The following is a 17044-nucleotide window of genomic DNA, read 5'->3' on the forward strand; positions in this document are numbered from 1 at the left end:
GGCTGGCAAGTAGCTCAAGTGGTAGAGCACTTGGCTATCAAGTACAAGACCTTGAGTTGAAACCATAATACTGAAAAGACCAAAAAAAAAAACAGAAATTCTGTTATTACTTCAATTATTAATTCTAGTAACGTTTCAAAATAAGTAAACTTGCTGTTATTTTCACTGGTTGCTTTTATGAATGAGGTAATTTATATTGGATTACAAATTTGTACTGTATGCTGAATGTTAAATTTTACAGGAAAATACTAAAAATAATACCTTCCGCCTTTATAGCCTATGGACCAGCTCTCATTGAGCACTGTCTTATAGAAAATGGATTCCCTGGCAATGTCAAAGTGGATGAAAAACTTGAAAGTAAAGGTATGTTTGCATGGTTCAAGTTTCATCCATTTTCATTCGTTTCCTTTCTTTTTTTTAAATTTTGTGCAGTGGACAAGTGAACATAGGGCCCCACAGATGCCAGGCAAACACTCCATTTATTTCCTTTTTTAAAAACTGAAAATTATTTCCGGTATAGTGTTAAATAATTCTAGACTTCAGAACATTTAGCCTGAGTATCCGTAAATATATTCGTATACCTGGCTTCGTACAGTAGTGTGCACTTTTTCCCTAATGTATAGTTCAGTTTTTTGACCTGCCTTGATACCCCTCAACACTAGAATGTTTTTCCTTCCTATCTCCTTTATTGAACTTGGAGCAGGTGGGGTCCTGAGGACTTGAATTATTAGCCTTTTTGATTTAGAACATAGAATGTTTCTAGAAATAGCATTATGTGTGCATTTGAATTTCCGTGGTTCTGTGTTGTGGCCCAGTGAATGAATTAGGCTTTTGTAATTATTTAGGAAACCTTGTTGCCATATTAGGATAAATAAAAATATAGAGGAAATGAAGAGAAAATGGGAGTTTTGGTGTTAGATAAATTTTGACCTGTGGATTATCTGGTAAATTTGTTTCTGATGCTTATAGTCTGGAATTACATATCATTTCTTAAAGTTTAAGGATAATTTTCTTCCTGTAAATTTTTTCGTGTGTTTAAAAATATAAATTGCATGTTTTAGTTTCTGAGATGTACTAAATCAATGTAATTTCCCAAAATGACAACAGATTTTAATGTTTGTTTTCGTAAAATGAATCTGAAATTTATGTGGAACAAAAGCATGTGAAAATGTTCTGGAAAACAATGATTTATTACTATTTACATTATTTGCATAACCTTTGAGGCTAGAGTAATTAAAACTAACTTTCTGAAGAAGGAATGGATAGAATGAAGAATCCAGAAGCACACTGGCAGAATGGCTCAAGTGGTAGAGCACCTGCCTGAGTTCAATCACTCCCCCCCCCCCAAAATAAAGAATCCAGAAGCAGAGCCGAGGTAATGGCTCATGCCTATAATCCTAGCTACTTGAGAGGCTGAGATCTGGAGGATTGTGGTGTGAGTCCAGCCATGGGAAATAGTTTGCGAGACCCTATTTCCAAAAGAACCATAACAAAATGGGCTGGAGGTATGGCTTAAGTGGTAGAGCACCTGCTTTACAACCAAGAAACCCTGAGTTCAAACCCTAGTTCCACCAAAAAAAAAAAAAAAAATCCAGAAACAGGCCCAAATACATACAGGAAATTAGTAGTTTTAGTTTTTGGCAGCACTGGGGTTTGAACTCAGGGCCTTAGGCTCACTAGAAAGGGACTCTTACCTCTTGAGCCACTTTGCCAGCCCTTTTTTGTGATGGATTTTTTGAGATAGGGTCTCGAGAACTATTTGCCCGGGAATGGCTTCGAATTGCAATCCTCCTGATCTCTGCCTCCTGTATAGGTAGCCTCTACCAGCACCCAGCATGAGTTTAGTTTTTGAATAAAAGATAATAGAGGAAAAGACTGATGATTCAGTAATAGGCTAGCTAAAACATAATCGTACTTACAAAAACCGGTAACAAACATGAAATAACCATAACTAATTTTCTTGAGCACTTTACATTATTTCGTTGTTTGTTTTTCTGCACAATTGTTTAGCAGTTGTTTATTGACACTTGATTGGTGCTTCTTTTTCTCCTTTTTATTCCTTCATTAGATATTGAAAAAGTACTTGTTTGTCTACAGAAGGCAGAAGACTATATGAAAACAACATCTAGCTTCAGTGGAAAGGTAGCACAGCATGTACTTGTATATTGTTTTTGTTTTATTTATTTGGGTTTTCTGAAATATTCACTAAAGGATCAATATGTGTCCATTTATGTTTCTAAATTGGAAACTTGATATCTGTAATATGAGTGTTCCAGGGGTTTTTTTCCTTCAGTACTGGAGTTTGAACTCTAGACCTACACCTTGAATCACTCTACCAGCCCTTTTTTGTGATGGGTTTTTTGAGATAGGGTCTTGAGAACTATTTGCCCTGTCTGGCTTCGAACCTCAGTCCTCCTGAGTACCTAGGATTACAGGCGTGAGCCACAAGGGTTTTTGTGGTGCTGGGTATTGAACACAGATCTTGAGCAGGCTAAGCACACATTTTACCACTGAGTTACACTCCCAGCTCTAGGGTGTTTTTCATCTTAACTTTTTTTTTTGTGGTACTGGGTTTTGAACTCAGGGCCTTATGCTTACTAGGTAGGCACTCCACCACTTGAGCCACTCTGTCAGCCCGTATTTTTTAAATTAATTTTTATTCTATTCGTTTTCTTTTCTCTTTTTTCTTTTCCCTCCCTTCTTCCCTCCCTCCCTCCCTTTCTTCTTTCTTTCATTCATTCTTTCTTTCTTTCTTTTTGGTGGTACTAGAGTCTTTACTCAGGACCTCACTCTTGCTTGACAGGTGCATTGCCACTTGAGCCACTCTGCCAACCCTTGTTTTGTGTTGGATATTGTTTTTGAGATAGGATCTCACTCTTTGTCCTAATCTCTGCCTCCCACATAGCTAGGATTACAGGCATGAGCTACTGGTACCAGGCTTCTGTTCCTTTGTGGGACTGGAGTTTGAACTCAGGGATTCACATTTGCAAAGTAGGTGCTGTTCCACATGAGCCACACTTCCAGTCCATTATACTCTGGTTATTTTGGACATGGGTGTCTCATGATCTGTTTGCCTAAGACTGGCCTCAAACCATGATCCTCCCAATCTCAACCTCCTAAGTAGTTAGGATTATAGACATGAGCTACCAGCACCTGGCTTATTCCTTATCTTTTATGAAAGTACTATGTCAGGTCAGTGTCAGTACTCCAGAAATGATGAGGAATTTGAAAATATTTCTTTTTTATTTTTGAGACATGATCTTATTACACATAGTCCGGGCTGACCTGAAACTGTCAGTCCTCCTGCCTCAGCCTCCCAAGTGCTAGGATTAAAGTTGTGTGCCGATATACCCAGCCAGAATATTTCTTTTTTATTGGTTTTAGACAGAGAAGCACATTTTAATTTGTGAACACTTGGAGGTATGGCTAAACTGGTAGAGCACCTGCCAGCCTAGCATGTTCGAAGCCCTGAGTTCGTATCCCAGTAATGCAAAAAAAAAAAAAGTTGTGAATACTTTTTATGGCCCTCTTCTAGCTAAGCATTTTAAAAATTACCTCATACCTTATGAGTATTTTTCTTCTGCATTCAAAGAATATCTTTACTTATAAAAATAAATAAAATTATTATCAGTCATGGATGTTAATTATGAATAGAAATAATTTTGATACTGGATTTTTCTAGGGATATATCATTCAAAAAAGAGAAATAAAACCAAGCCTGGGAGTAGACAAACCAGTTGAAGACATACTCACGTAAGCACGTAGGCATGGGTCAATTTGTTCTGGATATTTGTTAATGTTCTTGAATGTGATATTATAAATATATTTTTACAGGTATGAGGAATTTCATCCTTTCTTGTTTTCTCAACATTCACAATGTCCATATATAGAATTTGAATCATTTGACAAGGTAGGTTTTCTAGTTGTGCTTTTTGATAGTGAGTTAGCGTGATATGCATTTTATAAGTTAATATCAGCTTGCTTTGAGAAATTCAAAATATCCTACCTTAAAATCATTATGAATATGGGCATTAAGAATCAGTGCTATCACAGATACAGCTATTAGAAATAATTATTGCTACTTTATTTGAAGACCAAGGAAAAAAGACTTGAACTCAATTTGATTCTTGATAATTGCTTAGCTATATAATATATTTAATGGAAATCTGATTAAATTATGATATGAAGTAGACTAAAATTCTGTGAATACAAGTTGAAGTAGAGACTATGCTTTATTTTTTTCACAGCTTTTTTTTTTTTTTTAAATAAGGCTGTGGATGAATTTTATTCGAAGATAGAAGGTCAGAAAATTGATTTAAAAGCTTTACAACAGGTACAGTATTATTTAAAACACATATATTAAACCAACTACTCTTAGAGTGGTTTGGTGAGTAGTTGATTCTTTTCATTTAGGAATGAGCAACCTTTCAGAAGTGATGTAGGAAGTCCCTGATTTCTGGGTTTATAATAAAGGCCAGGAGAGGTTTCATTGTTGAAAAGTATATCCTCATTTATTTCATCTGTTTGTCAAATATTCTCTAAAAAGGGGAATATAGTGAGATGATAAACACTTTTATTTATATCCTAGTATGATTTGTTACATTAAAGCAAACCCAAACTTCTCAAGTTGGCAGTTAGGAGAATACTGTTCTGGAGAGATTTTAAATGGGCCAGAGAAGAAGAAAAAGTTTTTTTCTGTACAAGTTAAGTTTGCTTATCATAAACTGTGTTGTTGTTTGTTTTTTTTTTAATCTGAACTTTAAAATTAGTTCGTTAGTAAAATGCATCAGGACTCCACAAGGAGAATTTAACATTCAGTATTTTTCCAGCACATTTACCATGTTTTTAAAGCATTTGCTGCAGAACAGTTTCATAAATTTCTAACAATCACTCTTGATTTGGAAGAGATTTGACTTCTTAAAAATATAAATAAAGTCTGAAAATGTGTGTGCAAAAAATTCAAATTATGTGAATCACTCTATCCTTTCTCCTTCAGTTTAAAAAAAATTAGCTAATAGCACAGTTTCAAAGTAGGTGGTTGAGTGAATTACATAATGTGATTACCGCATGGTGGCAGTACTTTGGCTGGGAAGCAGATGCTTAGCAGTAATGTTGATCCGCATATTTTTATGTGCATTGTAATACAAGTTGAATATCCCTAATTGAAAATCTGAAAGCTACAAAATCTGAAGCTCTTTTTTGCTTGTTTTTGTGGCAGTACTGGGGTCTGGCAGTACTTGGGTTTGAACACAGGGGCTTGCTAGGCAGGTGTTCTGCCAACTGAGCCATGCTTCTATTCCAGTACTACGTTTTGAACTCATGGTACTCTACTACTTGAGCTATCCCCTAGCCCTTTTGCTTTGGTTATTTCTCAAGTTGAATCTTACTTTTATGCCTGGACTGGCCTGAACCACGATCCTCCTATTTACTCTTTTTTTTTTTTTTTTTTTGTGGCTTGAAGGAATGCCAGGCAAGTGCTTTACTATGTACAAAGGCTATTTATTTACCTGTTTATTTATATAGGTGATACTGGGGATTGAACTCAGGGTCTCCTGTTTATTAGGCAGGCACTCTTAACACTTGAGCCACACCACCATCTCCTATTTACTCTTGCTGCAGTAGCTGGGATGACAAGTGTGTGCCACCATGCCCAGCTTTTTATTGGTTGAGATGGAGGGTCTTATGAACTTTTTGCCTGGGTTGATCTCAAACAGCTATACTCTCCATCTTCATCTCTCAAGTAGCTAGCATTAGAGGTGTGAGCTGTGGCACCAAGTGCCAAATTCTGAAACGTTTTGAGAACCAGTGGTGTTTTTCAGATTTCAGATTTTCAAGTTAGGGATGTACAGCTGGTTAAAGTCTACTATGCAAATATTCTAAATCCAAAAAACTCCAAAACCTGAAATACTTCTGGTACTAAACCTGTATCAATAAGGAATATTCAACCTGTATCATTGACTTACTTCTGTAATCATTGTGGGTGACTATTAAGTCACCATTCTTATAACTTAAACCTTTTTTACTATTCATCCAGCATTTAAGTATTGGTGGTGCTATTATTAGTGTGTTAAGAAGTGTGTTCCTAAATCAGTAACCTTGAAGTGTAAATTACATATGATAAAATGTTATACAGGAGGAATTGATTTAGGGGAAAAATGCTCTGGAAAATACTGGAAATTATGCTAAGAAATGTAAAAATATCAAAATAAAAAGATGTTGGATAATTTATGCTTTTAAAATTTATTGTGGCGGGGAATATAGCTCAGTGATAGAGTGCATCAAGATGATGAGTTTTAGGAGGCTAGAGGTGCTGTGATGTAGGAGAAATCTAATTTTTTCAAAAACCTTTTTTGTCACCAAAAGGAAAAACAAGCCCTGAAGAAATTAGATAATGTCCGAAAGGATCATGAAAACAGATTAGAAGCTCTACAACAGGCCCAGGTATTATTGTTTAGCTTTTTTAGATTCTTTTTAAAAAAATGATAACCTCAGCTAACATTATAGCAAATGTGTTTGTTTTTTCTTAAGGAAATAGACAAGCTGAAAGGAGAGCTTATAGAAATGAACCTACAAATAGTTGACAGAGCCATTCAAGTAGTTCGAAGTGCTTTAGCCAACCAGATAGATTGGACAGAAATTGGAGTCATTGTGAAGGAAGCCCAAGCTCAAGGAGACCCTGTTGCAAATGCAATCAAAGAATTAAAACTACAAACAAATCATGTTACAATGCTGCTAAGGTAAATTTGATTCTTAGTTAAACAGTTGATGCTTATTTCTACTTTGTTATTTAATTGTTCACTGTGTGCATTACATTTTTTTTTTCTTTTTGATAATACCAAGGATTAAACTAAGGGCTTTGCGCTTAATAAGCAGGTGCTCTACCACTTGAGCCAAGCCACCAACCCCATTTGTTTTCTTTGAATTTGGAACTTTATTTGCAGAGCAATAAAAAGTAATTTACACTAAAATAATGAAGCTTTATGTATGTATGTATTTTGGTGATACTAGGGTTTGAACTCAGCCTTGTGTTCTACCACTTGAGCCACATCTTCTCCAACCCTGATGAAGACTTTTAAATATGATAAGCCATTGACAATCTCATTGAGAAAAAAATTGAAATAAAAAATGATATCATTGACATTAGTGAAATGCTATTGAATATTTTTAATAGAAATCCATACTTATTATCAGAGGAGGAAGAGGATGATGTTGATGGTGACACAAGTGTTGAGAAAAATGAAACTGAAACACTAAAGGGAAAAAAGAAAAAGCAAAAGAATAAGCAGCTTCAGAAGTCTCAGAAAAATAAGCCATTGCTTGTTGACGTTGATCTCAGCTTGTCAGCATATGCCAATGCCAAAAAGTAAGTCACTATAAATTTTAGGTAAAATGTTATCTGTGACAAATCAGTATAAAAGATCAATGGTAAGGGTCTTTTATACTGAGCAATTGTTATTTTACCTGTATATAATTCTTTTGGTGAAAATACTTTTTTTTAAAAAGTTAGTTTTAGTTTTCTATATTATACAACTTTGTTCTGCATGTTTTGTGAATTTATAAATTAAAAAAAAAGAAAACTAAACATTAGATTTTACTTAAAATTTAAGAGATTTGTATTTTTTAGGTATTACGATCACAAGAGATACGCTGCTAAAAAAACACAAAAGACTGTAGAAGCTGCTGAAAAGGTATTTAAGGTTTATTAGAGTGAATGTTAATTGTTTTTGCTGTTTTAATTGTCTCAGTTATTTTTTGTGTTTTTCTAATTCAGAAATAGCTTTCAAATTTAATTTTGTTTTAAATGTATTTCCATTCCCAAACCTGCTCGCTCCCCATTTTTTCCCATCTCAGCAAATAGTACCTTCCTTCTTTGCTCAACTGCTGGAAATATTCAGAACCCTTTTTTTCCTCCTAAACCATATCCAATCTATCAGCAAATATTTTTGCTTCTTATTTTAAAGTATATCAGAATCTCATTATTTCTGTTGGTCAGCCTTTCATCATTTCTGTGTTCATGTGAGTATAACGAGTCTCTTACAGGATTGCTCTCCTACCTGTTTTGTACTATAACCTGTTTTCCACCTAGCAACCATTAGTGATCCTTTTAAATCACAAGCAAACTCCATCATTCTGTCCTCTGTTCACAGTCTTCTTGTTGCTTTCCATCTTGATATAATTCAGAGCCCTATGAGGCCTTTTATGATCTGCTTCCCTCTAACCTCATAACCTACATTCCTCCTCTTACACATTTTCCGGCTACATTGGGATATTAGCTGTTTCTGAAACCCATGATGCTTTGCTGCCCTCTCAGGGCCTTTGCACTTGCTACTCTTTTATACCTGGAATGCTCTTCCTCAAAATTTTCAAGGTTTGTCCTTCCATCATTCATTCACATATCTACTTAAATATTATTCTCAGTTGCTCTTTACTTTGCTGTTTTTCTTCTTGAACCTCCCTCCCCCAGCTGATGTACCTATTTGAATATTTGTTTTTCTGTTTTCCTTCTAGAATGAAGAGTACATGAAAGTATAATATTTGTTTTGTGCACTGTTTCATTTTAATCCCTACAATATTACCTGGAACAGAATAGGCTTTTTTTTTTTTTTTTAAGTACTAGGTTTTGAACTCAGCGCCCACAACCTTTGTATACACCAGTCCTTTTTTGTGATCGGTTTTGTTGAGATTGAGTCTCTAGCGCTATTTGCCTGGGCTGTCTTCGAACTGCTATCCTCCTGATATATGTATGCCTCCTGAGTAGCTAAGATTACAGGCATCAGTCACCAGCGCCCAGCCAGAATTTGCACTTTAGTTTTTAAATTTTTTTGTTTGGTGTTGGGTTTGAACTCAGAGTATCATGCTTGCTAGGCAGGAGCTCTATCACTTTAGCCACTCCACCAGCCCTTAATTTTTACTATTGTAAATTAATTGTAGAGAGGGGTTTCATTGTGATATATATCACATGCATGTAATGTACTTTTATCAAATTCACCCCATTTACTTTTCTTTTCTTCTTTCCTCCTTCCCTCCCACTCATCCCACTCAGAGCTTTCTAGGCAGGTATTCTAGAGTCACTCTGTCAGCCCAATATATTACTCTTTCTTAAATACCCTCCTTCCTCTCCTCCATTTAAACAGCTTTTAATGGGTTTCATTGTGGTATTTTCATACATATATGTGTGTATCTATGAATATATAAATGTATGTGTATATATAACATACTTGTATAATCCTCTCTACCTGTTACCCTCTCCATTTCTCCTCCTTCCACTTGCTGGTAGTGTCTCCCAAGCAGTCCCTTTATTTACAGTCATATCATTATTTTTTAATAGGTCTAGTTCTGCATATGAATGAAAATATACAATATTTGTCTTTATAGTGTTGGTTTATTTCCCTTAATGTAAGGCTCTCACGATTCCATCCATTTCCCTGCAAGTAGTATAATTTCATTTTTCTTTATGGCTGAATGTTACTCCATTTTAAATATATATACTACATTTTCTTTCTCTGTTCTCTAGTCATTGGTTATTGGGAACCTAAGTTGGTTATATACCTTGGCTGTTATAAACATGGGTATGCAGGTCTCTCACCTATATGTTGATTTACATTCCTTTGGATATATCCCAAGAGTGATATGGCAGGATCATATGGTAGTTTTAGTTTATTGAGGGACCTCCATACTGATTTTCCTAGTGGCTATACTAATTTACCCTCTTACTAATAGCATGTATGGGTTCCTCCCCATCTCTTACCCTATATCCTCACCAGCATTTGTTGTTACTTGTTTTCTTGATAGTGGCCATTCTGACTCTTGTGAGATGGAATTAGTGTCCTTTTGATTTACATTTCCTTTATGGCTAAGGATGCTGAACATTTCTTCATGTGTTTATTAGCCATTTGTACTTTGTTTTCTTTTTTTCATTACTGGGGTTTGAACTTAGGTCCTCATACTTGCTAGACAGGCATTCTACCACTTGAGCCACTCCACTAGCAATTTTTTTCTGTTTTAGGTATTTTCAAGATAGGGTCTTATGAGCTATTTGGCTGGCTTTGAACCACAGTTCTCCTGATCTCTGTTTCCCAAGTAGCTATCATTACAGATATAAGGCACTGGCACCCAGCTGTTGTTTAATTTTTTAAACTCTTTACATATTGTGGATGTTAATCCTTTGTCCATGAATAGCTTGTAGTGCTCCCATTTTGTGAGTTATTTCTCTATTCTGGAAATGGTTTGCTTTGAAGTGCAGAAGCTTTTTAATTTGATGTAATCCTATTTGTCAATTTTTTTTTTTTTTTGTGGTGGTTCTGGGGTTTTAACTCAGTGCTTCATGTTTGTCAGGCAGGCACTCTACCACTTGAGCCACTCTGCCAGCTATTTGTGGGTTCTTGCACTTATATCCTAAGCAAGTAGAGTCCTATTTAACAAGTAATTGCCTCAGAATAGGCACTTCAATATCTGTTAAATGAATGGCCCTCTGGACTTACTTTCTCCCTCTCCCTTCTCTGCCCTCAGTGTCTTTCTTTGTACTACAGGCTGGCTCAAACTTACAGTCTCTCTACCTTGCATCCCAAGTGCTGGGAGTGCAAATGTGTGCCACCATGTCCAGTTTTGATGTCATTTCTTGATATTTTGCTCTATGACCACTACTTGCTGATTTTTCTTTCTGTTTATATTACTCTTTCTGTTCTTTGCCTTGTAACTTCTTTGGTTCTTCAGGTTTCAGCTTAAATGCTATTTCCTTACAGATACCTTCCTTGATTATAATTCAGTATGTTTATTTGAATGACTATATGTTAATAGCTATCTTTTCTAGACTCCAGTGAGATGAGAGTGGAAGCTTTGTCCATGTTAGTCACTATTCTATCCACAATTTTTTAGCCTAGAACCTGTTACATGATGGGGACTCACCATCTAACAAATGATCAAAGCAGTTCTTAATTTATAGGTTTTAAGCAAATATTAATATAGAGTAAATCTGTGACTTAAATTATTTTAATATTTAAGGCAAAAGAGTTTTATTCTTTCTTTACTTTGGAGCATGTGTACTTTTTGTGTGTGTTTTGTGTAGATAGTGCCATTTTGTGACTTTTAAAGAACTATTTCTTCTCCCCGTCATTTACATTGGTGTCATTTAAATGCATTGCAAGATCATTTTAAAATTTCTTTCATATAAATAGGCATTCAAATCAGCAGAAAAGAAAACAAAGCAGACCTTAAAAGAAGTTCAAACAGTTACCTCTATTCAAAAAGCAAGAAAAGTTTATTGGTAAGTGTTCTACCTTTTATAAATTTAGTTTTTATATTTATTGAAATTATATATGCACATTATTTAGAAAGTCAGGCATGTATACAAAGCTTGTTAGAAAACCAGTAGCCCTACTAGTCCCATTGCCTGCTATCCCAAGGAAACTACTTTTAGATGATTCTTTTGATATTTTCCTCCCTTTCTCTTTGTAATATGCTTATGTTGTTGTCTCTTTAACTTTTCTGTATTACAGTCTATTACTGACTTCCCCCTGTGGAGGATGAGAATTTCACTTTATTTCCACTTGTGCTCTTACATACAACACAGTTACAGCATCATCTTGCCTTAAAATTACTATGAATATTTAGATTGTGCTCTTTGCTGAGGCATATCCTGTTGCTTAGTTTGAGGCTGAGTGAGAGTTTTGTGGTGTGGATGGTGAGCCAGTGTCAATTGGATACAATGGTTTCTTGCTCAGTTTTTTTGTCTTGGAATTAATAATTAATAATTGTTTCTTTCGCTTTATTTTCACTTTTCTTTTATCTTTTTTTTATATTTACTTTCATGTGTTTACATTATTTGTGCTGCTTCCCTCTCTTCTCGCCCTCCCCCCTTCACTTTTATTCTTATCACTGATTTATCTTCAGATTCTCTTCCAGGTATGTTCAAATACATTAGAATTCCATTAGTATTATCTCCTTACAGAGATCAGAGTTTCTTGACCTGCTTTATTTTAAATTGGTTCTCTCCAAACATTTTTTTTTTGAAATAGAGTCTGGCTATTTGTCACAGGCTAGCCTTGAACAGCCTCCTGCTTCTGCCTCCCAGTGCTGAGATTACAGGTGTGCACAGCCTTGCTCAGCTCTGGAAGTTCTGTTTACCCCTCCGTATTTTGGGTTCTCTGCCTTTGATCTCATTCTTCCCCTTTCTTGGTTGATGGAATGTGTGCCTTGGATTTTCATGAGAAGAAATGTATAGTAAGTAAAATTTTAGAAGACTCCAGTGTCTAAAATTTATTTTTTTCATCTTTTCTTTCTTTTTTTTTTTTTGGTGGTACTGAGGTTTGAACTTAGGGCCTTGTGTTTGCTAGGCAAGTGCTCTACCACTTGAGCCACACCCATTCTAGTTCTTTTTACTTTTTTAGTTATCTTCCAGATAGGGTTTCATGTTTTACTATAGCCTGCCTTGGCCCTTGATCCTCCCTCTTATACCGCCCTGTAGCCAGGATCACAGGTATACAGTACTATACCTAGTTTATCATTTGTGATGGGGTCTGACTAACTTTTTGCCCAGGTTGTCTGTGAACTGTGATCTTCTGATCTCTGCCACTTGAGTAGCTGAGATTACAGGGGTGAACTGCCTTGCCTGCCAGCAGTTGATATTTTATATGCAACTTGTTTTTTTGCCTTCTACAAGCTTGTAGATATCCTTTCTTTTTTTTTAATCTCCCAATTTTTTTTTCTCTGAAATTTCCAGATGATATGGGTTTATCAGGATGTTTAATCCATTATGCAGGATACTTCATGAGCCTTTTTAATTTGGAAACTTTCAATTCTGAGAGACTTTCTTGACCACGTTCTTCCTAACCTCTGAAAATTCTTTTCTGTTTCTGGAAATCCTGTTTCAGATATGGAACCTCCTGGATGATCCTACAATTTTCTTGCATTTTCTGTTTTTTTAGCACTTTATCTTTTTTGTTTTACATTCTAAGGGATTTCTGTGACTTTATCTTTCAGTTCTTCCAATGAACTTTTTTTTTCTTCCTGTCATGTTTTTAATTTTATGAGCTGTCTTTGGGGTTTTTGCTCCTTTTTAAAATAACTTCCTCTTGTAGTTTCTTTCAACTCTTGAGTTTTGATGTATTTTTTTTTTAGTATTCTCTAAGTTGTTCTTTTATTATTTTGGATTTCTTTGGAGGGGGAACACACTGGGGTTTTGATTTCAGGTCTCTGTGCTTGCCAGGTAGATGCTCTACAGATTTAGCCATACCTCCAATCTGTATTATTGATTTTTGAGACAGTCCTGCTGTGTAATGGAGGTTATGCTGGAACTCCCTATGTAGCCCAGGCTGGCCTTGAACTTGTGAGCTTCCTGCCCCAGCCTCCCAAATAGTAGGGTTACAGGTGTTTTGTCACTATACCTGGCTTAAATTTTATTATCTTCTGTACATTTTAAGGTGTACAGCTTGTTTTTATATATGCATTCATAGTGAAATGATATCTTCATTTAAGCACACTTTTAGTGGTAAGAGCCCCTAAAGTCCATCCTCTCAACATATATCCAGTATACAATGCTAACTATTAACTATAGTCCTCACATTGTATATTACATCTTTAGACTTATTCATCCTACACAATACAACTGTATATCCTTTGACATACATTATAAGCCGTTTTATCGGCTGAACCTGGGTGACTGGAGCCATAAAAGATGAGGGGGCTACTGAGTCTTGCTCAATAGCCACTTTAATGAAGCATATTACTGTTTGTATAAACTCCTTTTACACAGAGAGCATTTGGTCAGAAAAAGCATGCCAAATATTACTTGTCAAGGTTACATTAGTACAGGGAAGCACAGTTAAAATTAACTCTTTGTTATGTCTTTTAAAACGGGAACAGAGAAGCAGGAGAAACACACGTTCAGCATTACTTTCTTATTTACATCTGAAGGACACGAAGCCATCTGGGAACCTTGAATACTGTTTTTCTGGACATCTGGCTTTCTCACAAGGCCAGATACCAACTCACACAGGCAAGGCCTGATCCTGAGGTCTTTGCCCCAGTTCCTTGGAGCTTTCTCACAAGACCAGATGCTAACTCACACAGGCGCGGTCCCACTGCTGGCTCCGACAATACATCTTTCCATAACTACTCACCCATCCTCATTTTTTTTTTTTCTGTTAGTTTTATCTTCAGACTTTAAAGGTGCTTTTTGTCACTCACATTTTATAGTAGGGTATTAAAATGCTGACTGGATATGCTCTGCCTGGTTGGGCTTGTGAAATGATCTATGTAGGGCAGATTGTTAGAACTTTAGCTCTTTGCCACTTGAACTGGTCTTATTTCTTAAAACATTTCTTTCTCTCTTCTGCTAGCAAGGTGAAGTCCTGGCTTTTAGAGAGAATAGCATGCTGGGTGTCTTCATATCTAGTATTTCAAACATTTAACTTTAGTTCATATACATTATGTATGTTATATTTGTTGCCCCTACTTTTTTTATGGTATGGAAATGGAGTTATAAAAATATTTAGGACTGGAAAGAATATTTAGGAAACTGTTTGAACAGACTTCCAGCAAGTCCTCCTGTTGTAACCACATCTTCAAAACTATCCCCTTAAGTACTTCTGCCAGTTTGTTTGTTTGTTTGTTTTGGTACAGGGTTTTGCTGAATAGCCCAGGCTGACCTTGAACTCATGATCTTCCTGATTCAGCCTCCCTGAGGAGGAGGAGCCATTTTTGAGCTTGCACATCGTAAACTGAGTTGTTTCTTGGGTTTTCCACTGTCACCTTAGCTTAGGACTCAACTTCTTGTACTGTTTTGTTCTGCATCTTTCAAAACTTTGTCGTATTTGCCTCCTTCCCTCACTTTATGTTTAGTTTGATTTGGACCTCTCTATTGAAAAATGGGATGGCCTGTAAATTTTTTAAGTTTTATTATTTTTACATGTGGCCTGTCATTTTTATTTCTTGTAATATTTTCATAAGGTATTGGTATGGAGGTCATATTGTCTAATAAAACAAGTTGGAAAGTATTGTTTTTCATTTGTCCTTCATTGTCCTGTGGAATTCACCTGTGAGTTGAGTAGTCCTGGAGTTTTCTTTATGGGAAAGTTTTTCATTACAGATTCACATTCTTAGTAGATGAAAAGACTATTCAGATTTTATAGTTTCAGTAAGCAGTATTTTTCTCAGCCTTTGTCTAAAGTTTGGTATGTATGTATTGGGAAAATGCTCAAAATATTCTACTTAGAACTTTTTAAATAGAATTGTGGTATAATTATGGATTTGTCCATTTCTCCTTTTACTTCTGCCACTTTTTGCTTTATTTGCAGTTACGTAATTAAGTGATACAAATATAGAACAAATGTTATCTTTCTGATGAATTAAGCCTTTTATCACCTTTAATGAAGTATCCTTCTCACTTGTAACTATTTTTTCCTTCTCTGTCAGGTATAAAATCAAGTTTCTTTTGGTTAGTGTTTGCATTGTATACCTCATTCTGTCATTACATTTCAACCTTTTGATATCCTTATATTTTAAAGGAACATATATAGAGATAAAGATACATATATCAATGCACTGTTTTTTAGGCTGATAGTTTTCTTTTGCCTAAAGCATTTGATAAATCTGCATTTTGTTTAACCTCTGGTATCTTTGGGTTTACATGTACAAATAGCACTATTCGTTTTCCATTTGTCACACTTGCTCTGTATTTTTTATTGACTTATTGTCCTGTTTAATTGATTGGGTTTTTTTTAATATATATTATATATTCTTTGTTAGTTATATATTCCTTTACTAGGACAATTAGATATATAAAAAAAAATCCCTGATTTATTTCTTCCATTCTCTGATTTTGTGTATTTGACTTTTTATACTTGGCTTACTATCAGTAAGGCAGTGGTTAAATTAGTATATCCATTCAACAAAGAGAAAAATATTTTAAGTCAAAAAATAAAGCAGTATGCCAAACAGTGTGTACTTTGTAAAAATGAGATGGTTAAAATTAATGTAGTAGCCTTTGTGTTCATAAAGATAAACTCTGGAGAGTGGTATATTGGATGCTAATCACAGTGACTCCCTATTTGGTGGTAGTGAAGATTGAAACTGGAGGGATATAAGATATCTCTCCATACTATTTTATCTATTGTCTTGAATAATGTAGCAGATATTTATATTCATGTATATTGTCTGCCATTTTCTAGATGTTATTTAAGTATATATGTTGTGTAATACTTTTTATACTGATAGCGTACTCATAAAAACCCCATTTACTTAGTTAATTGAGAAAAGTTACAATTTTACCCTTTTTTTTGTTCAGTTATTCATTTATTTATTTATTTATTTGGTTTTTGAAACAGGGTCTTGCTATATAGCCTTGGCTACAATTGAACTTGAGATTCTCCTGCCTCAGCTTCTGGATACTGAGATTATAGACTGCATACACCACCACACCTGGTTGCAAATTTATCCTTTTGAAGGCAGTTTTTAGCCTTTTGTATATATTTTTTTAAATATAAAGAATACCATATTTGTAACCATTATGTTGATTAATTAAGGGCAAAGTGAAAATAAAATTTGGGGTTTTTTTTGAGATAAGGTCTTGGTAGATAGCCCAGGCTAGCCTCAAGTTTGCTATGTAGAACATGCTGGCCTGTAAGTTGAGATCTGAGATCCTCCTGCCTCAGTCTTCCAAGTGCAGGGATTACAGTTATGTACCACTACGCTGGGCACAACTTTTCTATTTTATCAGTAGACCAAATCTTATTTGTGACCCACTGAAACCTATGAACCATTTGATACTTTATACTTTCCCTTTGCATAATTCTTATAAGTTATCCTTGAATTTAAGAAGGGTGTCTATATGGCGTAAGGAGATAACTTTTTTTTTTGGCAGTACTGGACTTTGAACCCAAGACCTTGTGCTTCCTAGGCAAGCATTCTACCACTTGAGCCATGCCCCAGCCCTTTTTGCTTTAACTTGATTTTTAGATAGGGTCTTAGACTTTTGTCTGGACTGACCTCAGACCTTGATCCTTCTACCTCTGCCTCCTGAATAACGGGAAGACAGATCTGTGCCACT

General features: G+C 35.4%; 1 protein-coding gene across 5 annotated transcripts in view; it reads left to right on the forward strand.

Annotated features, from left to right (window-relative positions):
- The window catches only part of Nemf (nuclear export mediator factor), a 56976-nt gene that overhangs the window by 15183 nt on the left and 24749 nt on the right, over positions 1 to 17044 (forward strand). For all 5 annotated transcript variants that reach the window (XR_012446172.1, XM_020174355.2, XM_074068024.1 and 2 more), the window contains 10 exons: positions 277 to 363; positions 2069 to 2142; positions 3683 to 3753; positions 3835 to 3910; positions 4271 to 4333; positions 6364 to 6441; positions 6529 to 6737; positions 7172 to 7363; positions 7625 to 7688; positions 11175 to 11263. Coding sequence is in view for 4 of the 5 variants with exons in the window: in XM_020174355.2 (XP_020029944.1) it covers positions 277 to 363; positions 2069 to 2142; positions 3683 to 3753; positions 3835 to 3910; positions 4271 to 4333; positions 6364 to 6441; positions 6529 to 6737; positions 7172 to 7363; positions 7625 to 7688; positions 11175 to 11263 (1003 nt within the window). In the remaining variant the exon portion in view is untranslated. The remainder of the gene's footprint in view (positions 1 to 276; positions 364 to 2068; positions 2143 to 3682; positions 3754 to 3834; positions 3911 to 4270; positions 4334 to 6363; positions 6442 to 6528; positions 6738 to 7171; positions 7364 to 7624; positions 7689 to 11174; positions 11264 to 17044) is intronic.

This window comes from Castor canadensis, chromosome 3 (genome assembly GCF_047511655.1).
Source record: "Castor canadensis chromosome 3, mCasCan1.hap1v2, whole genome shotgun sequence".
In the NCBI taxonomy this organism is placed as follows: domain Eukaryota; kingdom Metazoa; phylum Chordata; class Mammalia; order Rodentia; family Castoridae; genus Castor; species Castor canadensis.